Source organism: Arachis hypogaea, chromosome 13 (genome assembly GCF_003086295.3).
Source record: "Arachis hypogaea cultivar Tifrunner chromosome 13, arahy.Tifrunner.gnm2.J5K5, whole genome shotgun sequence".
In the NCBI taxonomy this organism is placed as follows: domain Eukaryota; kingdom Viridiplantae; phylum Streptophyta; class Magnoliopsida; order Fabales; family Fabaceae; genus Arachis; species Arachis hypogaea.
The window spans coordinates 12,401,845-12,426,280 of NC_092048.1; the positions used below are offsets into that span (position 1 = coordinate 12,401,845).

Here is a 24,436-nt window from a genome sequence, read left to right on the forward strand (position 1 = left end):
TATTAAAACTATACTGCTTGCTTACCATTTCTGACAGTCCAATTAGTCCAAAAGAGTTAGTTACCAAACAATGCACTTTTTATGTAAAACAGATGCATGTGTTATTACACTAAATAAAGTAGAATTTACATAAATTTGTGCACCATTTGATTTTAAATATTAAATTTATACTGATGTGAAAATGAGGGAATCAATTAAGTGGGTCACCATCAGGAGAGGAGGATAACAATATGATAATATACATGATCGCATTGTTGAAAATAAAAAGAATTCCTAAACTGGTTAGAATTGAAAATGACACTTGGAAAGCAAAAATATAATGGTTCTCAAAAATGAAAAGTGGAGAGTAATTAAAGGGGTCCAAGGAAGTTAATGTGAAGTATTATGATAAAGAAAAATTAAAAGTGATGGTAACATAAATCAGCATGGCAACTTCTTTCTGAGGTAGCACTCACTATGACCATTCTTCTTCTGCCTAAATCATGGGCATGGATTATGCATTACTAATCAATTTTGGCTTTGATTAATGCCGCTCAAGATTGATATCCTGAGTATTATTAATACCGATTTAGTTTTTATGGTTGAAACTCTTGTCTTATTTCAAGTTTGTATTTAACCGGGTGTAAAATTTTCTTCTTCAAGGAAAAAAAACTAATCATCAACTAACTAACAAATCAGCAGTAAAATCAACTAACCAGCAATTTAACTATAAATTAACTAAGAAATCAGCAGTTTAATCAACTAAGAAATCAACTAACCAACAATTTAACTACATAAAACTAAGAAATCAACTAACCAGCAATTTAACTATAAATCAACTAAGAAATCAGCAGTTGAATCAACTAAGAAATCAACTAATTAACCAGCAATTTAACTATTCAGCAAAACTGGTCTATTTAGCAACTGAATGAAGATTATCCACCAGGATCCCAAGCTTCAGGCGCAAAGAATGGCTGCTATTAAGGTTAGCAATACAAGGATTTGTATTTCATTAAAATTTGGTCTCTCAAAATATACCTTCTCTCAATATTAAATATTAATGAATGATTGCCTGCTTCATGTTATATTCCAAAATGTGTGCCCAGAAAGAAATAAAAGTATGCAATCAAGCGCATGTGTTACTTAACACTTGAGTATTGGCACAAGACTTCATTTCATGCTAGGAGAAAATTGTCCAAGTACTTGATGCACAAGAGTTTTGGCACATTGAAGATTCGTTATAAATAATATTTTCTTTAATAATGGATGCAGAGAGCCAAGGGAACTATTGCAGCAAGAAAGCATACTTCCAAGACTAAGAAATCAGCAGCTGAATCAATTAAGAAATCAGCTGTTGAATCAACTAAGAAATCAACTAACCAGCAATTTAACTACATAAAACTAAGAAATCAACTAACCAGCAATTTAACTATATAAAACTAAGAAATCAGCAGTTTAATCAACTAAGAAATCAACTAACTAGCAATTTAACTGCATAAAACTAAGAAATCAACTAACCAAAAATTTAATCAACTAAGAAATCAGCAGCTTAATCAACTAACCAGCAATTTACCATATAAAAGAGTTAAAAAAAACTAACCATCAACTAACTAAGAAATCAGCAGGAACCAAAAATTTACTAACGTGTCAAATTATACTAACAATATTAAAAGTAACAAGAAAATAACTAACAGCTCTAATAACTTGGTAACTAACTAATAACTACACAATAAAACTAACCAGCAATTAACTATATAAAACTAACCGTTAACTTACTAAGGCAAAAGCAACTAAGAAATCAGCACAATAAAACTACCTTTTGTTGATCCGAAATAAAATTCCATCCATGAATATATTGATCCCTAAGATCTTCTTGCAATAATGTGAGGAACCATTTCCAGCTTTCTTTAGTTTCGCTATCAACAACAGCAAACGCAATCACATAGAAGTGATTGTTCGCATCCTGACCTATAGCAGATAGAAGTTGTCCCCCAAAGTAGCCCTTTAAGAAGCAACCATCAAGTCCAATTAGTTTTCTACACCCGGCTTTGAACCCCCTTTTACAAGCGTCTAGAGAAATATATAGCTTGTTGAACAATGGAAGGGACTGAGGCATCGGTGTCACATCTAGTATGGCTGAGCTCCCTGGGTTACTCCTATGGATCTCACACAAATAATCCCTCAACTTACTATACTGTGCTATCTCATTACCGATCACCCGCTCTCTTGCTTCTTTGAGGGCCCTATACACCATCTTTCCATTAATGACAACATTGTAGTCGACTTTGATGTGGTCATAAGCCTCACTTAGAGTAATGTGAGGCTGAGTTCGTAGCCTCTTCTCCAACTTATTGGCTACCCACTTCTGATCAGCCATATTGCTTCCGAATTCTCTGGCACAGGTGTGTTGAGATATATAGGTCTTGATTTGGTAACTCTTCAGCTGATTGTTCCATGCACAATAAATTAGCCATGGACAAGGATTAAGTTTGACAGCACCAGCAGCCTCAGCAGTAACAACTTTCACAGAATTAGTTTCAACGGTCACATTTGCAGCCTCTTCATTCACAGCTCCACCTTCCACAGTTCCCACATCATTGCCATCACCTCTCTGAACATTGTTTGCATCATTACTTTTCGGTTCTGCATTGTTGTTAGTAGATTCCTCATTGGCCCCCTTTGGCTTTCTTGGCTTTTTTATTCTCTCCAACCCATGCTCACAATCACATCTAACTCTCCTTTGATCATTTTTTATATACCTAATCTTCCTTCCCTCATAAATGACATGATCCTTCAGAACAGTCTTGAAAGATTCAATTGTGGCAAATTTCATCCCCAACTCAAAATACACCTCTCTAAATCCAGTAGCATCATTAAATTGAGGAAATTCATACCTCTCTTTTTCATCTTCAGAACTATTTGGTGTCAGCAATGACTCTGATTCATACTCAAAGATTGGATCTTCTTCATCTACATTTTCTGCACTTTTTTCATCATCTTCACCAGAATTTGCATCCTCTGATCTTGGAATAGCAGCACCTCTTCCACCAAAATTTGTCCCAAAGGAGGTTGAGGCAGCACCCTTTTGTGCAATATTTTTTTGGATCTTGAAATTGGCCTTAGCACTAACAGGCCTAGAGAATTTTAGGCCTCCAGCACTAATAGGCCCAGGAGATTTTGGGCCTCTAGCACCAATTGGTCCATTATACTTTGCCTTGGCAAATTTTTTGGTACCCACAGTTGGCCTAGAACTGGGCCCACCAGTACATCTATTATCAACGGTTGAAGCCTTCTTTTTTAAACTAACCATCTTTAAGCTCTTCTTTTCCACCACACTCTCTGTTTTTTTGCGAACTTTCCTACTCTGTTTCTTCACAATCACACAGTCTGAGTCACTGCTATCCTCTTCAAATCCTTGAGGAGGTGGTTTGTATGATTCATATTCTGTCGTTTCATACCCATCATCAATGGAATCCTCTTCAACATCTGCATCAATATCAATGTCCATCTCAACATCCTCAACAGGAGTAACCATTATTGGGTGATCAAAATACAAATAAAACTCCTCCGTGTCCTTGTTCTTTAGTATATTCTCACGCAACTGATTAATCTCAAGGTCTCCGTTTATAAGGTGCAACCCATTCTCTAAGTCAGGTGCAGTAGGATCAAACCAGTACATAGCCTTATAATCCAAATAACCCAAACATTTGAACAAAGTTTGCAGGTCAAAGAAGCATATCAGATCAATATCCATCTTAGGAAATTTTTCAACTTTTCCCTCAATATATACAAGAACTCGCTTGTTATCCCTCACAAAATGTCCACCATGGTGAAAAATAGGAATCGCAAATTCCTCCATCTACCTGTATGAATAGAAGAAACAAACCAAAAAAATATTCATAGAACATTAGCTCTATTGTCACAATTTTCTTAAAAGAAACAAACCAAAAAATTGTTCATTCAGCAAATTTATTAACTGTCAAGGAACATGCATGCAAAATCAAAGACACTTTGTACACATAGCATTGTGCTCTATACTGCAAGATACACTTCAAAATAATATATCAATTCTAACTACGAGAAACATAATCAAACAGAGTCTCACCTTCTTCAGTGTGAATCTTCAATGGTGATCACATTCACTTCAGTGCCTCTTCCTTGCGAATTGGTACTGATGCATCCAGGAGAGACGCCTCGCGAAGGGTAATGGAATACAAAGATGAAATTGAACAACAACCGTCACGATCGTAATGTTGGGAGATGAGGTGGGAGATGAGGTGGGTCGTGATGAAGCAACGTGGAGAGGGCTCTCTGTAAAAAGTAAAAACTGATAAGAAAGAATAGGATTAGGGTCTTTTTGTAGTGAAAAGGGTTGAAAGGGAGCAGAAGAAACGTGACTTTCATTATCCCCTTGCAACGTTACGTTTCTCCAACCCTAAAACGATGTCACTTTGCCTTTTACACTGGGGACCAATTTGTCCATGACAGACACATGTGCATGTTAAGTGCCACGTGTGCATCTGAACGTGCCAACTCAGCAGTCTCCCTTGATGAGTCACGCCGGAACAAATCTTAAAGGATTAATCAGTGTATTAATTTTCTTTGGGGACTAAAATGTCCGTTTTTAAAATCCTTGGGGACTGATTTGGGTAATTATTCAAAAAAATATTATTCATTCATCTATAAGTCATAAGAGAAAATAATCTGATGGATATTCTAACCACAAAAATGTTCTTATGCTTATTATTTATTTTTTTCATGATCTTTGACTATTTGTCTTTAAAGGGGTGCCCCATGAATAACTGTGTCCTACACTACACACTACAAAAAATAATTCAATGAATTGATGGAAGTATTTGAAACATTGCTAAACCTTCGCTAAGAAAGCAAAACAAAGCAAAACAAAACATGAAATGTTAAGTTTAATATAGAAAGAATCACGAACTCTCTAGGAGAGGTCCTCAGTTCATCACTACAGAATAAGAAAGTGCATCAATTTTTTGCCTTTTGGCTAAGGGTGAAGGGAATCTCTTGGAGAATATCAAAAACTATTTCTCTCAAACTTTTCAATAACATCAATGATATATGAGGTCTATGGACTCAACTATTCATGTATGATCCAATCCAAGTAGCAAGTAATGCTACAACAACTATATTTTCCATTGAAATACAGACAAAAGTAGCAAAATCAGGCTAGCAAATAGCATGATCGTATCCCTTCATCAGACCAACTTTTATTCCATAAAATTCTGCTTCTAGAATGTCGATATTCTCAGCATAGTTGTCAACCAAAACCATAACAATTCCTCTCCAAATCCCTCATGTTTAATTTTAGCTATTTAAAGAAGTAAGATACACAAGTCTTTGTAAAGAAACACATGCTTGATTTCCTACAATAAAGTATAGCAATTTTTGAGAAAAATAAAGAGTACAAAATAAAAATTCCAAAATGAAGTGACTAACACTGGGCAACCACCATTGCAAGGATTAAAATGCAAATTAGAAGACATACCTTTGCTGATTCATATATAGCTTCGAACAGCAAGATCACACTCACCCGGTTTTGATATCTTTCAACACAACATTTATTTGGTTTTGAGAACCTTGGCTAAAATAGAAATTGGATTTGGAACAAACACAATTAGCTAGTATAATTAGACAAATTTCAAGAATTCGCCTCGTTTTGCTATTCCAGCAATGTGAAAAAATGAAATCAATGACCTAGGAGAAAAAAGAAGACAAAATAAGAAAACGAATACCCAAACAAACAAAGAAAGGAAGAAGGAGCAGAACCAGTGATGGATGGTGATGGTGAAAGACTGTCGGTGACATAGACTGGATGCGACGACAGAAGCAGGGCGCTCATGCATCTACAGCAGATTCGAAGAACGCACACGTAGAACGAGATGGCGAGCAGATCCGGAGGAAGAGACGAAACAGAGGAGCTCAACATCGGCAGAAGCAGTGTTGATAAAAGTTCGAGACGAAGGTCGGAGTAGATAACGACTAGGGACGACAGCGAGAGAAGTCGAGGAATGAGCAGATATAGGGAGAGTGAAAAATAGAATGAAACAAAAAGAGGGCAAGTTGAGACCGAACCTTAAAAGAGTCAGGTTAGCGGCGGGTTTTGTTCAAATCGTTGCAAAATTAAGTTATACCGTAGCTCTTCTCAAAACCGCAGCCAGAATTGCTGTTAAACTGGCAGATAGTGGCGGCTATCAAAAGAGATACTAATAATCTGCTGCTATCCTCCGCTTCTGTGATAGTGTTAGTGTGCTAATTTATTACTTCATTTGTTGATTTATTGGAGAAAGAAGTTAAAAAACCACTACAATATTCAGAGAACAATTTTATAAACAATAAAACAGAATTAAAATCTTAAAAAATAAATCAGTATAAGACGTGAATCACTTTTAGAATTCAGTCCAGTCTAGTTATTAGGCTTTCTTTTGTTGTTGAAGAATTATACACACTTGAGGGTTTTTACTTTTTACCATATATATCAAAAAATTTTCTATGGTTAATGGAGAGAACAAATTGGGATTCAGTGTGTCAATCATGCATATTCCGTAATTGGTTAGCAATCTATCATAGTTGTCAAAATAGATAATTAACAAGAGAGGTCCACGTCCAAAGGAAAAAAAAAAAAACAAGAGAGATCTGAAATGAGATGTGGAGGTGCAAATATATGTTGTGTATTGATGATAAGTAGCCTACTTCTTTTGAAAGGGATCATGTACATATGCATCGGGAATGACAATGGCAGAGAACAGAAGAGCACGTCTTTTACATTCATGGCAAAAAGTGGCGTCTTTGAGAAATGTGCATCTCTACTTTAAAGTACAAGTACGGACAATCCCACATTGGATTACACGCTTACGCTTCTTGTGTTTTCGAGACACATATGCGATTCCCCCTTCTTTTGGACTTTTCTGTAGGTATATGTACCTAAAGTCAGAGCAAATTATTGATATATGCTTTAAAAATACAAGTGATTATTATCAGAAATTATTTTTAATACGGAGATGAAAATAATGTTTTAGTTAAATATTAATATTTAAAATGTATTATAATAGTGTAAATGTGTAAAAAATGTTAATACAACGGGTAAGAAATATGTTATTGCAGCTTGACACGTGTTTAACACGTATTTTACATATTAATTTTTTATCTATAAAATTTACCTACTTATAATTATATCAAATAATTTTATTTTCAATAAAAATATCAATATTTTTTCACATAAAAAATATTTTATTATTCTGAGTTTTAATTTATTTTTGTAATATTTAAATAAATAAAAATTTATATATATTGTCAAAAAAATTTAAATATCTAAAAAATGTTATTTAAAAAATATTATAAACATGTTTTACTAAAATTTATTAAAAAATAAAATTTTATATTTTTAGTATATTAAATGTATACAAAATTTAATAATTTGTATTATTATATTTTAAAAATATTTAAACACGAATAAGTTAAATTCATCAAAATCATAGAAGCAAAAGCAGAAAAGTGAAGGCACAACAAGATGATGTGACCACCACATGATATGTTGTTGTCCATTTCCATATCTTGATGCTCCTTTCATCTTTAATGGCCACGTTTACAATTATATGATACATCCGTAATTTTATGTTGATTAATTCGATATGGATACGACATACACCAAGCAAATATTATATACATTTCCCCTATACTTCTCCATTTCCTTAATATATATGAGCTTAGAAAACCAAAGCACAAGATTATAACAGTGTCCTGTCCTCAATTATTGAAGTGTTTAATCTTGTGCACACCTTGCCTTCAAGGAATTTTTTTTTATGTGCATTTTCCATCAAAGATACATTTGTCTATTGTGATTTTTTTTTGTTGCTTTATTCGATAGGCAATAATATATATAATCATCCATTCTAATTCATTTTTTTTATTAAGCTTAGAAAGTATCCCTTCAATTCCACCAAAAGACCATGTAACTTCAACTTGAATTATATATTAATGTTTGCAAGTTAATTCAGGTACAAATTAAATGAGTACTCTAACAATTAGAGAAATAATATTCGGTATTTTTGTAACTAAGTTATGATTAATTCTTTCAAACGTTTTTTTAATCTAATTAACATTTTGACCTTAACCTACCAACATAAAAATTTTGTTAACATAAAACTTTTTGAAAAACAACACTGAAATTATAACAAAATAATATATAATTTTTGTATAAAATAACATAAAATATGGAAAAAAAGGAGAAAGAAAAACATCAAGAAGAAAGAACAAGAAAATGTAGAACAAACAAGTAAAAAAGGACAAAAAGAAAAGAAAAGAAAAAGGTACTTAATTAATTAAATATTTAATTAAAAAATAATTTGCTTACCTAGGATTACTAATATAATTAATTTAAGTTTAAAGTACAAGTACACAAGCAGCATTTGACCATGCCATGTGACATAGCATTAAATTATCATGATGGATTAAAATAGTAACTTGATTTAGACAATTAAAAGTAATGTATTTAGCAAAAGAGTTTATATAATATGTGGCCCTTTTTTTTAGTAATACTTACAAAACTGTATTAAAATTTAATTTTTAAAATAATTTAATATATAATTTTAAAATACATATTTACTAAAATTATGAAAAAAAAATTATTATATGATTAGGTATCTTTACTGAAAAATCTTGAGTAATTAATTTTAGCAATTTTGGCTAATATTTAATAAATATAAATATTAAGTTATTTTTAATAAATAAATTTTATTAATTTATATGTATAAATTTTAATAAATATAATATAAATTATATTGATTTATATATATAAATTATATATTTTCATGTTTAATCTTTTATAAATATAAATATAAATTAATTATTAATTAAATATTAATTTAAAATAATAATATTTATTGATCATTTACTCTACTCTTTCATATGTCATCTTCGAACGGTGAATACTATTTTCCCTTAAATACTTTTACCACTTTCCCATTCCTCTCTCTTACGGCTTTCCTTCATCATCATCGTTCACCGCCCAACAATTAATAATTATTATTTTTTTTTCAAATATATGTATGACAACTAATTAGATTATAACCATGAATTTAAATTTTTAAAATTTTAAATTTTTATTTAAGAGAATAAAATATAATTTTTAATTTTTAAATATTTTTTTAATTTTACTTATAAAATAAATAATAAAAAATTATAAGTAAAATTAAAATAAATTATAAACATATCTTGCTAGTAGATTTCAATTTTCAAGCTCATACGATGGCACAGCAGCTTGCTGGTATATATATCTACTAACATTATATTTATATATACATATCTACTAACATTATATTTATATATTTTTGAAAAAAAGACAGATAGGTCCTTAATTTTTTAAATTTTTGACAAATACATTTTTGACAAAATTTAAATACAAAAAGGTTTCTAACTTTAATAAATAGAGGACAATTTAGTCCTTCTGTCTATTTGCCTTTTATACACCAAACGGAACTGGTTGACGTGACTGAAACGGTATTCAGGTGTCCGTTACGGTGCCACACTGGAAGGGGAATAAAGTTCGAAGGACAAATAAGTCATTGACGTCATTTTGCAAATAAAGTTCGAAATAGGTCTTTGAGAATTTAGTTTATTATACTTCTATTATGCTTCTATTATGAGAATTTAGTTTATAAAATTATGCTTGTATTTTGAAATTTAGTTAACTTGTTGTATTCTGCAATTTAAATTATTTGTATTAAAATGAGTAAATAGCCAAATTGGTCCCCGAAAGATAGCTCATTCTTCAAACGAGTCCCCGTAAGAAAAAGATAATAAAATTTGTCCCCGAAAAATTTAAAATTGGTAACGTTAGTCCTTCCGTCAGTTGGATGATGACGTGGAGGGCTAATGCCACGTGTCACAATATGATTGGTTGACATGTCAGATCGGTGACACGTGGCATGTCACGTGTCAGGTCAGTGACACGTGGCATGCCACGTGGCACTTGACATGTAAAAAAGTTATTTATAATCAAAATAGTCCTTGAAAGTTCAGACGTACGTCATTTTCATCCCTAAAATTTTAAAAATTAATCAAATTAGTCCTTATATAATTTTTTTATTTTTTCTTGATAATATTAAATTTAAAATATTTTTTGATACTACTAATTTTAATAGAAATGTAATTGACAATCAAAAAATTAGTAATTGTATCTTTTCTTCTTAAAAATTTGTTCAATAAAATTATCTCTCTCCTCTAATTCTTGTCAAAATCTCTCTTATTCTTTTCTATTCTAAAACCTTTTTCTTACATTATTACATTTTGCTGGAATATATATATATAACCTAAACAAAGTTATATGCTCAAAATCAAAATTTATGTATGTTAATCTAAATGAAAGTAATAACGTAATGAAAAAAAAGATGTATAAATTTTTATTAAATTTGTTTAGGTTAATATAAATTTTTATTTTGAGCATATAACTTTATTTAGGGTAACAAATACATACATTTCAATTTTGAGTATATATATATATATATATATATATATATATTCCAGCAAAATGTAATAATGTAAGAAAAATGTTTTAGAATAGAAAAGAATAAGAGAGATTTTGACAAGAATTAGAGGAGAGAGATAATTTTATTGAACAAATTATATATATATATATTCCAGCAAAATGTAATAATGTAAGAAAAATGTTTTAGAATAGAAAAGAATAAGAGAGATTTTGACAAGAATTAGAGGAGAGAGATAATTTTATTGAACAAATTTTTAAGAAGAAAAGATACAATTACTAATTTTTTTATTGTCAATTACATTTCTATTAAAATTAGTAGTATCAAAAAATATTTTAAATTTAATATTATCAAGAAAAAATAAAAAAAATTATATAAGGACTAATTCGATTAATTTTTAAAATTTTAGGGATGAAAATGACTTACGTCTGAACTTTCAAGGACTATTTTGATTATAAATAACTTTTTTACATGTCAAGTGACACGCCACGTGTCACTGACGCCACGTGTCACCGATCTGACATGTCAACCAATCATATTGTGACACGTGGCATTAGCCCTCCACGTCATCATCCAACTGACGGAAGGACTAACGTTACCAATTTTAAATTTTTCGGGGACAAATTTTATTATCTTTTTCTTACAGGGACTCGTTTGAAGAATGAGCTATCTTTCGGGGACCAATTTGGCTATTTACTCGTATTAAAATTGCAGAAATTGGACTTGTTTTGTTTCTACTTTTTTTTCTTAAATTGCATTAGTTCAGTTTTAGTGCATTTGTGTATTATATTAGAATTTGTTAAATTACATTAGTTCAGTTTTCATCATACCATTGACATTAGTTAGCATCAGTTCATTTATGCATCAAGTTAGCATTACTTCATTTGTGCATCATTCATGTATTAAGTTAGCATTAGTGCATTTGTGTATTATATTAGAATTAGTATTTTTATCCATAATAACATTATGAGAATATTTTTTTTAAAAAAATTATAGTTCACTTTGTTCTAACAGTATAAATTATGCATGACACAAAAGATTTATAAAATCAAACTACTTTTACAAAAAAGTTGTAAGTTGACAAAAGTCTCTGGCTAAAAAGACCAAGATATCTGCAGATAAAAATTAAATAATAAGATTTTTAGTTATTATTTTTATATGAAAAAGTCTAATTTTTTATTAATAATTAATTTTAACATTCGTTATCTAAATTTAAAATAATTTAATGTGTATACTTTTATATTTAAAATATTTTAATTATAAAAAAATATCGGATGACATATTTTGATTTGTCAAATTACTAATATAAAATATAATTATATATAGAGTAAAAATAGTAGAGAGAAATAGAAAAATAGAGAGAGGTAGATAAGTGAATTTAGGAAAGAAGTTTATTAATTTTGAAAAAAAAATATTTTCTCTCAATTTTAATAAGAGTGTCATGTGACACATTTGATTATTAAATTAAATAGTAATATATGATACATATAGAAGCATAGTGAACTAAATTCTCAAGAACCTATTTGTTTTTCGAACTTTATTTGCAAAATGACGTCAAGGACTTATTTATCCTTCAAACTTTATTTCCATTCCAACGTGACACCGTAACGAACACTTGGACACTGTTTCAGCCACGTCAGCCAATTTCGTTTAGTGTATGAGAGACAAATAGAAGGACTAAATTGTCCTCCATTTATTAAAGTCAGAGATTTTTTTGTATTTAAATTTTGTCAGAAATATATTTGTCCAAAATTTAAAAAGTCAACGATCTATTTGTCTTTTTTTCCTCAAAGTTTAGTTTTAGATTTTTTTAAATGCCGGTTTCTTATTAAATTATTTAAAAAAAAATTGCAAAACTTACGCTCAACATTTTGTTCAGCAAAGTATTGATAACCAAAGCTTTTTCCCCGTTAAATTCTACCAAACCATTTTAAGAGAAGATTTGTTTTTGTCAACGAATAAGCAAATAAATCCTATTTTTGTATCCAACAAAAAGAAACCCTATTAAAAAACCCACAGTTAAATATATAAGAAAAATAAAAAATAATTTTGTTACAGTAACAAATATAAATTTTTTTATACACATACTCAGTTACATCTCTTTGGTGTGACTTAAAATCCAATGAGTTATATCTCAAATGACATAGTCTTTCCGTACTCATCTAAGAAGTCGCAAATTCGAATATCACTATCTTTAGTAAAAAGAAAAAAGTATAATACAAAAAATTCTAATTTTTATATGCTAACAGTATAAAAAAGATTTATACAATTAAAATAATTAATTTTTAAATTTATTACTTAAAAAATTATCTAAATATATGAATCTAATTAGATAATCGTTTAAAATATTTTATATATTAAAAATAAAAATTTAATTTTAATATATTAATGATGTAAATTAATCATGTCCATTCTTTAAATGATCATCCATAATTATTCATGTATTGAATGTGATAAATAATGATTTTTATTAATATAAAAATATATAATTAAATATAAATATAAAATTATTTTATGTGAGTGTATTAAAATAAAAGTCTAAAATTAAACTCATGACAAAAAAAAATTATTTGGATATTGAAAAAAAAATACAACTTATCTTTTAAAATTCAGTTTTTTTTTTTTCTTAGTGACTGATTTAAAATTTAGTCTTTAGTTAATATTTTAAAGAATTTATTATTATTTAATTAATTCAAAATTTTAAATATCCACTCTCATATACTAATTGTTCAAAAAATAAAAAAGATTATTTATCTTTTATTTTTTTTTTTTTAAAAACATAATAAAAAATAATATTTAAAGAATAATTAGTTATTCTGTTTTAAAAAATAAAACCAAAACGTTAGCATAGAAAACTCCCCTTTTGTGTGTCTAACATATCACAGCTTTATAAAGAGAAGAGAGCACTCCAACCATTCAATCCAAACCCCAAACCCATTCGCCTCACTCCTCAACAAACAAATCTCTCTCTCCCCAATTTCTCTTCTTTTCTCTTTCATGATCCAAACATGGTAGCAGAAACCGTTCACCGCCACAACCACGACGCCAACGATGGTAACAGAACCCTGATCTTCTCGTACGGAACCTTGAAGAGAGGCTTCTCCAACCACAACCTCCTCCAAGACCTAATCCGCACCGGCGACGCCTCCTTCATCGGCCTCTACAAGACATCGCACCGCTACCCCCTCGTCTGCGGGCCCTACAGAGTCCCCTTCCTCCTCAACCTCCCGGGCTCGGGCCACAGAGTCCATGGCGAGTTGTACTCCGTCTCGGCCCGCGGCCTGGCCCGTATGGACGAACTCGAAGGAACCACGCGCAACCACTACGAGCGGTTACCGATCAAGCTTCTTCCGGCCGAGGAAGGCGCTGACGAGAATGTAAACAACGAGGATCAGGTAAATTTGGAAGATGAGACGATGATGACGGATGATGCGCCGGGCGTGCTAACGTGCGCAGAGGCGTATTTTGCGCATAGTAACTACGCCGTTGAGATGTGGAAGAAGAATGGGAAGAGAGGGTTACGGTGTTATACCAAGAAAGAGACCAAGGGTTACGTCAAGCGCGGTGATCGGCCTCAGCATTTGACCTTCCTTGATCACATTCGCTTGTTCCTTTCTGAATGAATCTCTTTTTTTTTTCCAGTTTTTAATTGCGTTCCACAAAAATATTTTTTTTAATGTGGAAAATAAAAAATTTCCCAAATTGTTGTTGTGTTAGTTTTTTTTTTTTTGTGGTGTTTATATATGTAGCATTTGATGGGAAATAAAAAAAAATGTGGCTGAGATTGTTGTTGAAAAATGAAAAGAGTAGTCGGAATTTGGGATTCTCAGAATCTGTTTTGAGATGATGATGATGGCATGGTATCAGTGCAAATTTTTGTTATTATATTTTGTTAAGGAGTTGAAAATTGGACATGTTAAGTTTATTAAAGAATGATGGATGACGAGGATCTGTGTCTCATTGTGTAGCAGCTAGAGAGAAATATAATGAATCAATGCCTCAATGGTCAAAGTTGGAAACTTCAATACATTTACTAATTAGTAATTACTAGTGGGTTGTTGCCTCAGCAGCCCGTCACTTACGCATGAAAAATCAAGCTCACTATTTAGTGGAGGTGAGCCCTAGTTTAACTGGTGAAATCATGTCTTTTAATATTGGTTAAATTATATGTTTTTAATATGTTGTATCTGGGTTTAAATCTTGGTGAGTGTATCAAGTATTGAATATGAATCCTTAAATATTGGATGAATAAATATGTAGTGTGAATATGTTGTAATACCTAAAATTGAGGGTTGTCCAATTCACTTGACTAAAAAAAAAAAAGACTAACTATTCAGTGTAATTTCTTTTTATATTTTTTATAAAAATTTTATTTTAATATACACAAATGGCATAGACTTCCCATACTCAATTAAGAGGTCGCTGATTCGAGTCTCCTATCTTTGTTGCGGATTCGAGTCTCCTATCTTTTCAAATTTGCGGATTCGAGTCTCCTATCTTTTCAAATTTTTGCCAATGAGTAATAGATCAAATGACATAGTCTCTCCATACTCAATTAAGAGGTTGCGGGTTCGAGTCTCATATCTTTAGTAAAAAAAAAAAACACAATATATAAAACATTTGACATTATTTTTTAATCATATTTAATTTTTAAATAACTATTTAAGTGATTAAAATAAAAGATACTTATTTTTATTGATATAATGTTATATTACATTAAAATTAAATTCTTTTATATTATAACAAAAATTAATTTTTAATTTTATTTTTTGCAATCGTTTTTAGAATTTACTTGTGATGTTAATATAAAAAAGTTTTAAATCAACTTGAATTAATTGAATAGTTAGTTTATTTGTATGTTTAAATAAGTATTAAAAAATTAAATTTTATTTTGTTTATGTAAATATATGTAACAATTTATTAATATGAGATCAAAATTAAAACTCTTATTAGTTATGAGATCCAATAAAACAAAGTGCAGTGATAATAAATTTATTTAGAATTGGATCAAAATTAAAAGTTTTTGAATATTGTTTTTTGGGGTGGATACAAAATTATCGCTGGAATACAGCGAAAGATATCTATCTTCAATATATATAGTTCTACGTACTCACTCGTAAGCTTGATTGCTTTCAGCAGAAAAGAAGAGAGTAGAAAATACAACTGGATACGCAAGAGTGATGTTTGCTTGTTCGTTTTTTTTTTTTTTTACCAAAGATAGGAGACTCGAACCCGCAACTTCTTAATTAAGTATGGGGAAATTATGCCATTTGAACTATTACTCATTGACATGTTTGCTTGTTGGTTGTATTGTTTATATACTAGTATTTTAATAATTTTAATTGTAGATCTCAATTATAAAAATTATATATGATGTATATTAATTAAAATTAACGATTAAAATTATTAAAATATCGGTATAAGTACGTTTGAAAACTCTTATACTTTATATTCTGCCTTAGACTGCAATCATCTTTTTAAGTATTTAATGATTGAATGCTTAAGCGTAAGTATAGTGAATTGTTCAGCTTCCACGCAACAACTTTTTAAGCCTACTCATCTTCAAACTTTTTAATTTACTTAGAATTATATTTTATAGGGATAAGGCTGATGCATTGTATCTTTGTATGCAATGCACATTCTCTCTGTTGAACTTAGTAAAAATTTTCACTCATTATCTAATTTTATTATTTACCAAAAAAATTATTTTATAGCTATAATATACTTATAATTTGTCTCATTTTTCTACTTTTCTTGTGGATATAGTAATACTAATAAGTTGTTGATAGCATTACGTTATAATATTGGTGAATATAGCCCCCAAGGGCCGAGGCAGAGGAAGGACTTGCCGTCACATTTTACACGCAAGAATCAAACCCAAACAACTTTGCATCTTCCATGCGTTTGATAAAGCCCCACTTCCCCCTTCTTTTCTAGATTCTGTTTTTAAAAACTAGTTGGTACAATGGTACCCAAGAATCAATGTCATATTAAAAAATCAATTATAATCCATTATCGCACATAGAAATATATATTTGATATTTTATAAAAAGAATTTATTATACTACTGCAAATAATTTTGATTATTTATCTATTGCAAAATTGATTATTCTAATAGTTGATTATTTAATAATGACACGTGTTTAGGAGAACTTTTTAGTCTATGTTTAGTTTTTCAATTGTTAGATTTGTTAGAAGATTTGATTTAGTTTTGATTTATTTAATAGTATTTTTATAAAGTTTAAATTTAAATTAAATTTAATCTAATCCAATAAAAATAAAATCTTGATTTAAATTAAATTATCTTTAGAAATTTAATTTCAAATTAAATATTTAAAAGATTTGGCTCATTTTTAAGTTGATTTGCTAGGAGCCTATTTGAAGACTCCTTGTTACTCTTTTTAAATTAATTTTTATGAACGAAAAATTTTGTGAGTTTCTTTAAAAAATTTGGATATGAACAGGAAAGGTAGAGTAATTTCCTTAACTATTGCATAGAAAATCAAATTGAGGTAAAATAGTCCTTTTTCTTTAATTTTTATCTTATCCTAGATTTCGTTCCGTATCAAATAAAATAGATATATAATTACTAATTTTTAGGTACATAAAATATTTATGTATAGATAAAAAATAAACATGTTACGCAAGAAAAGTTCTTTACCGTGGTCCTTACTACATGCTTCGACATTTTCACAATGAAAAAAACACCTTTCAAAGTGAAAAAATTTAGTTACGTATGAACTCTACTATTATAATTTCATGATAATTTAATACTCATTTTTTCACTTTATAGATCCTCTCACTTTACAAAAATATATTAGTGTTAGTAAATATCATAACAGAGGAATCTTGACAAATGACAACGATCATTAATATTCATTTTTTATCAGTATTTTACCGGTGAATATCTGAGCCAGGCCAAAAGGCACATTTGAACAATATTTCTCATAATGGCCCTTGAAACTAATCAAACTGATGCCTATTGGTTAGATTGTGCTGTCATTGAACTGAGAAATTGAGAAATCTTATTCGCATCATTGTAATTCAATTTTAAGTTTCCAAAATGTAATACATGTATGATGTAATGCAATTTTTACGGACCCAATCTCTTTTATATCGAGAAAGAATCGGCGAAAAGGTTAAAAGGGTCCATGAAGCACAGGTGCGGATAACACAAGTGATAATACTAGACCCAAAAAAAAAAGAAACATAAGTAATAATACATTGAAGAAAACATAAGAGACAAAGTGACTTTTGATGATAAGCTTTCAATGAGGCAGAAACTAGGCTGTTTTAAATTGAACGGTTGCACTTTCTGACAAAATTGTGAATTTAAGAAAGTGAAAAAAATAGATATTATGGGTAGTTGGAGCTTTTGAAGTGTACTATCCACCCACTACTTCCTCAACTAATTTATCTTCAGAAAATGCTTGGGGCAGAAATTTTTTAACATAAAATATTGTTTGATACTAACTTTTGTACTAAGTATTAATTTGGTCTCTAATATTTAAATATCTTAAAACACCGTTAAATTTAATAAGAATAATTAACATAATAAAAAGTCAATATCATTTGATTTCAATACGTAAATAAAATCGACCTATCAATTATCACTAATGTAAAACTCTTCCTTTTGATACTCGAACATCAAATATTGGTGATTCTAAGATGTTGTATGACAAGAAGACAAAAAAAAGAATTGTCACAAAAAAATTTTGATTATATTCTTTTAACACGAAAATAAAAAGATATAACTTAACTAATAATATTGTTAACATCCACTTCACTTCTTCGTTAATTATTCGTGTCAAATTTAACAGTGGCACAACAATAAACCCAGTTAAAACTTTTTGAGTAAAAAATATAACGTTTAAAATGTTAGAAACCAAATTAGAATTTGATCCGAACGTTGAGGATCATAATAGTTCTTTACCCTTTCTTAACATATAATTGATGTTCAAAACCATCCATTAGATGCTAGTATAATTTTACACTACTAATGCGTTAAAATCAAACTACTAAATTTTTTAGGTAAAGATAACATATCAACAATATAAGGTTAAAAACCTAAAGGGAAAATGCATGAAATATACGTTGTACAAGGACATAGAGTTGAGACAGTTCTAACTTCTAAACGTATATTTGGAAGTATTAGACAGACATTCAATCGGACCATGATGTTTATGTATTTCAACTCATCTTTTGGTACTCTCAATTATGGTCTTATGGAGGTCCAAGGTTCATATTTCTGTAAAATTGGCTGGGATGGAACTTAAGGGCAGTGATGACCCCAAATAGAGTATCCTCTCTAGTTGCCAAAGAGAAAAGGCATATTAAGGTATCCTCATTCATAAATCATAATTCTGTTCTTCTGGTCTAACTTCTCAAATGAATTTGAAGGGACATGCCCTATTGCAGTGTTCATATCAAGAGAACATAGAATATGTATAACAACAGAAAGGACAGACCTTTTACTCATCTAAGGAATCAATACTTTCAATCAAATGTGGCGACCTGCAATATAAACTTGTAGGATTTAGTGTTGAACAACAAATAAAAGGACTGATTTACTGAAAATAAATCTGCTCAATTGAAAACAGAGACATGATTTTTAGTGTGTTTTTTAATCAAGCACTGAATGATTTTGCAATTCCTCTCTGAACATAGTCGCTAATGAGGTGAAGAAAAGAGGAACAGGGGAATGGAAAACTCGAAAGAATTACCATCTGTCTGTATGGTTGATGCCAAGTCCATTGCAGGTAAGAATCATTCCTTTAAATCTGGCAAGGTATTCCTGTAATGAGACATGTCGAACAAAGTTAAGTACAAAACAGCTGTTATCATCAAGAGAGTACACAGAACAATCATAGACAAGTCTAATTCAAAAACTACTAATGCCAATAAAATATAGCCAAGATCCATACCTGCAAGCTATATTTTTCGATCTCACAGGCTCCGGTTAAATCATAGTCACAACGCTTGGCAGGATCACTCAACACTATCAAAAATTACAAAGAAATATAGAAATACATGAGTACCATTTCATAACGCTGCTATGTCTATTCTAAACCAAAACTGTGTGGAGGAAAAACGTACAACTCTGTCTACGCATGTAAAGGTAATGGAGTAAATTTGATCCGAAGTGTAACTTCAGGCCCATTAATCAGAAAGTAATTTTAAGAAGGACAACGCTTGCTCAAGTTCCTTATATACATTCCCTCCAGTTCTCAGATCAAATACTAACATGCTGATATTTATTTGAACTGAAAAATTCGAACTGACGGTTGGACGGATGCATATAGTAAACTTGATCCAAGGTTTTCCCCCTATTTAATATAGGACAAATTTTGAGTTTGCTAGTAACATTCAAGCTAACAATCCCGCAAAATTTCAGCTTTCATCTGATATCCAATTTCCTTTTTTTTTATTTTTGGATAAAAGAATATCCACTTTCCTTTATAACATCAATCTATTTGTCACCATAAGGAAATATTTAAAATGTGATATTAGCCAGATCCCCAAAAAAGAAAAACAGTTTTGGGGCTGGGTTTGAGTTCTGTTACAATCATGTATGAGATTTCCATCCCTCCTAAACAAATCTAGTTTCCCCTAAGTAGCATCACATACTGTACACTAGTATATGGGGAAAAATATGAAATACCTAAACAGTAATACAACAACTGGGAGCTGAAAGCCATAAAACCAACCAAGGTTAAACTTCCAATCAAAACTAATGAAGGACCGCAATCTTTGTTGTTACAATCAATTGTCCTTCACTAACAATCAGAATTTGCATATTATGATTGTGTTCAAGATGGTGAGGTATATAATCAATTTCCAGAAATGTTGATAAAGAGTATATTTATGAATCTTTCTTTTTCTCATTGCAATTAAGAATTACCATTGTAAGCTTCATTTATCTCTTGAAATTTTGCAGTAACTGTACTGTCACCTTTATGCTTGTCAGGATGCCATTTCTGTAAAATGGAGTAGAATCCATCCTACAAAGTAAGTCAAACTTGTAGGGGAAAAAATTTCGAAAGATGAAGTATCAAAAGAGCTAGAATATACTAACCAATGCAAGTCTTCGGTAATTTAATTTGATGTTTTCATCAGTTGCATCATAATCAACCTCCAACACTTTGTAATAATCCTTGAATTCAGTAAAAGTGTCACAACAAGAACACATAAAAGAACAGTTAATTACAAAATGTAGTTATAGACATCAAGTTATACATTTTCTACTCGTCGAATCACATTTTGCAATATGCAGTACTGATATAGAACTTTAAGATTATGGCAGTTTCAAATATCGCTAGCAACTATTTTAACAAATGAGCATTGCATGGTATGAACTAGAAGCTTCATCAAATTGTTGCAAAGTTACTCAAAACCATACATCGAGGTTCTGAAAATCAGGGAAAGAAAGATCCTACAAAATGGAGGTTTAACCACTCATGCTTACATATGTCACTCTACAACAATCAAGTTAATATGATTCAGTTAATCTGTAAACTCCATTCCTACACCTATCCAGATCAATCTTCAGCAACTAAGCTAACATCCACAACAATTTTCCAGAAACCTAATTGTTTAACTACTATTAAAAAGGGAATCACTCATTCATGAATTTTCACTTTCATCCTAGGAATCCTGAAATTAGTGCAGGTTAGCTCAATTTGACCATCCTTTTACCTAGTCCACTAAAGTGTGTTTTTCAAAAATCAGAAAACTGAATTAACTAATTAAGCTTGAACTCAATTCAAGTCACCAAAATCTCCCTGGAAACAAATAGAGCAAGCAACAAAAAAAATCGAAACTTGATAGCTAAAAATAAAACAGAAATTATAGAATTGAATTAAGCTAATAAAAAAAACTTCCTAAGAATCAAATAGAGCAACAACAAAATGTGAAGTTGAGGGTTGAGATTGAAGAGAACAAAGTAAAATGTGAAGAGGAAAGGTTCCAATCATACAAAGATACAATACCCTTGGCTTGGTGGTGTTGTCAGCGGCAGCCATTTGCGACAGAAATGGGGTCAACACGCGAAACTTCTTTTGCATAATTCATCGGAATCAGACAACAACCACAAAGATCCCAAAAAGGGAAAAAATAAATGGCGGCACGATGAAGAAGCGAAAGAATGGTTCAACCGAGCTGGAAGATGCGTGAGATTAAAAAAATAAAAAATAGTAGTAATTGTTGCAGATAGAAACGAAGCGAAAACTGAGAAGGTTAGGGATTTGATTTGTGTGGTGGAGTTTTTGATTGGGAAAAGATAGAACAATGTGGCTTTCCTATGCCACAGTTTGGGAATTTGGATCGCCTTTCTGGGTTGTTTTTTTTAATCTTTTTTATTTATTTTACATTTATTTTTGTCCTAAATTAAAAAAAAAAAAAAGAAATTGTTTTGTTGAAAAGAGATTTAGTCTTTTTTTTTTAATGTATGAAAATTTTGAGAATTACAGGAGTGATTGTGTTTAGGATGACAATGTGGGAGAAAGTATGGAAACAATGCTAATTGTGAATGTATACAATTGGTTAAAAAAAAGGTAAAATTAAAAATAAAAATTAGGTTATTAATTAATATTTAATTTTAAATTTCAAAATTTAAAAAATTATGATTAGTATTTAAATCTATTCACAGTACATACTGTTATTTCTAATCTCACCATAATTTTTAATATACGTCTAAAACTTGCTGTCATCTTCTCCAATCCTCACCTCGCGCCGCTGCACTCCCCGCCGGCCATCCCAATGCCGCCGCAGCCTCTCGCCTCCACCTTCGCAGGTCAGTCCGACGCACCTCGCCATCCGACGCTAAGCCCAATGCTACTGCTACTGTTTTCGCACCGCTCTCTCCTAGTCGCGTTGTTGCGGTGTTGCACAACCCTCTCGTGGAGTTGCTGCTACATCGTGCCAGTTTGTTGTTCTGAAGCGCTGTAATTTCCGGTAAAAATCGTTGGAGAGTGAAGCATCAGTGGAGACATCAATCCGTTCATCCTGTCATCCAAATTGTCGCTGCCGGGTGTGACATGGTAACATCCCAGCTTTTTCTCAGGTAATATTTCTTATTCGTTTCTCATTCTCCTAACCCTTCCATAAATTTTATGTTTTCATTTAGCTGGAGATTGGAAAAACATGGTAACATGTATGTACATGACATGACATACAGAAAGGTGAAAGATAAGATAATATTTGAAGGCATAAAGAATGCGGGTCACCTGATTCACATTGAGAGATTATGTACATTCAATACTTCTCAACCATTTAATATTAATTCAATGGCCAGTTTAAGATGGTCATTTTAGTAGGTATGAGGATTGTTATTTTTATTGTTATGTGGATGATTATTTTGATTTTTTTTTAAACAAAGAAAGCTCAACACAACAGAGTGGAGCATAAAACAATAAATAAAAGAAAGCTCAACACAAAAGAAAACTGCCTACAGGAGAGACATCAATTTCCTTGGCTCCCACATACTGCCTTCAACACCCACCAGGATCACTGGAAGTCCATTCTTGGTAGCTCAAAACCGTCCTGCTCTGTATTTCCGCCACATCTGCTTCTTTATTGTTGAAAATTCTATCGTTCCGTTCCCACCAGATGTTCCAGATCACTGCAAAGAACCCAGTCAGCCACTTCCTCTGCTCTTGTTTTCCAGTGTCCATTCCTGTCCAACTTTCAAACAGCCATTTTATGGTACCAGGAACAGCCCAATCTGTACGAAAAAACTTCAACCATGTGCACCACACCTGCCATGTAACTTCACATAGGAGAAATAAATGTTGTACACACTCTATCTCCTTTTTACACAAGACACAAGCATTGTCAGTACTAGGAATAACACCCAATCTGCTCAACCGCTCTTTGGTATTAACTCTACCAACTAGCACAAACCATCCAAATAGCTCCACTCTCGAGGGTACCACGCTGCTCCAAATCGCACTGGTGAAACTATAACTTGTGATCTCACCAGTCAGAGTTTCCGATTGGATGACTTGCAGAACAGAGCTAGTAGAAAAGACACCCTTCTTATCAAACTTCCACACAATAGCATCATCTCGATCCATTGAGAGCCTCACTGGTCTTAACCTATCGTGAAGGTGATGGACTAGGTCCATCTCCCATTGGAACAACTCCCTCCTCCAATGAAAATTCCAAATCCACTCTAGGTCATCCCAAAACCCACAGTACCGTATCACATCACCTTGCTGATTTGAAATGGAGAAGAGTCTTGGAAAATTCGCTTTCAGAGGAATGCCTTGAACCCAATTATCTTTCCAAAACAGAGTTCTGCTTCCATTCCCTACCTCCATTGCCAGGCCGCTAACCATTTTCTGCCGTACCCGTTGTTCTGTTATATTCAATTGGCATATGTCTTTCCAGTGCCCTCCATTTACCGGTAGGTATTGCTATGCTAACATCTCATTCGGGTTCAAATTATAGCACGAACAAAAAATCTTTTTCCACAATGGGCAATCCTCATGTGAGAACCGCCACCACCATTTAAACAGGAGCGTTGTGTTTCTAAGCACTGCATCCCTAACTCCCAAACCCCCAACCTTTTTTGGTGCCTGAACCAGCTCCCACTTAACTAGGGGTATACCATAATTTCCATCCTCCTTACACCACAAAAACCGCCTCTGTAGTCCAATCAGCTTATCAGAAACCGCCTTCGGCATCTTGTACAGACTAAGGTAGTACATTCGTAGGCTATTCAGCACAGATTTATTTAGAACAAGTTTACCTGCCTTGTTGAGAACCTTCGCTTTCCATAAGCTTAACTTCGCTTCCACCTTATCTATAATTGGTTTTCAAGTCTTTACCAAGCGCGGGTATGCTCTTAGAGAAATCCCCAGGTACCTAACAAGTAAAACAACTTGCTTGCATCCCAGGATATCACTTGCCTGATCAACCCATCCTTGCTCGTAGTTCACTGAGATCAG

At 31.5% G+C, this 24,436-nt stretch overlaps 2 protein-coding genes across 2 annotated transcripts; one reads left to right on the forward strand and one right to left on the reverse strand.

The window, feature by feature from the left end:
* Nucleotides 1–13,347: 13,347 nt before the first annotated feature.
* On the forward strand, nucleotides 13,348–14,285 carry LOC112737261 (putative gamma-glutamylcyclotransferase At3g02910). The gene has a single exon (XM_025787068.3). It carries the CDS (start codon nucleotides 13,496–13,498, stop codon nucleotides 14,108–14,110), a length of 615 nt encoding a protein of 204 aa, XP_025642853.1. The 5' UTR covers nucleotides 13,348–13,495; the 3' UTR covers nucleotides 14,111–14,285.
* Nucleotides 14,286–18,814: 4,529 nt separating this feature from the next.
* Nucleotides 18,815–22,030, reverse strand: LOC112737262 (uncharacterized). The gene is made up of 6 exons (XM_025787069.3): nucleotides 21,476–22,030; nucleotides 20,563–20,640; nucleotides 20,389–20,464; nucleotides 19,412–19,485; nucleotides 19,211–19,281; nucleotides 18,815–19,001 (listed from the first exon to the last, which is right to left on the reverse strand). Exons 1-6 carry the CDS (start codon nucleotides 21,548–21,550, stop codon nucleotides 18,959–18,961), a joined length of 417 nt encoding a protein of 138 aa, XP_025642854.1. The 5' UTR covers nucleotides 21,551–22,030; the 3' UTR covers nucleotides 18,815–18,958.
* Between the last annotated feature and the right edge of the window lie 2,406 nt (nucleotides 22,031–24,436).

Bases quoted from the DNA above. Each gene is read 5' to 3' on its own strand.
- LOC112737262 (XM_025787069.3), bottom strand. From the start codon at position 21,550: ATGCAAAAGAAGTTTCGCGTGTTGACCCCATTTCTGTCGCAAATGGCT. The intron at 19,282-19,411 runs GTATGGATCTTG...GTCTCATTACAG, and splicing joins TCGAAAAATATAGCTTGCAG to GAATACCTTGCCAGATTTAA. The intron at 19,002-19,210 runs GTAATTCTTTCG...TTTATATTGCAG, and splicing joins ATCAACCATACAGACAGATG to GTCGCCACATTTGATTGAAA.
- LOC112737261 (XM_025787068.3), top strand. From the start codon at position 13,496: ATGGTAGCAGAAACCGTTCACCGCCACAACCACGACGCCAACGATGGT.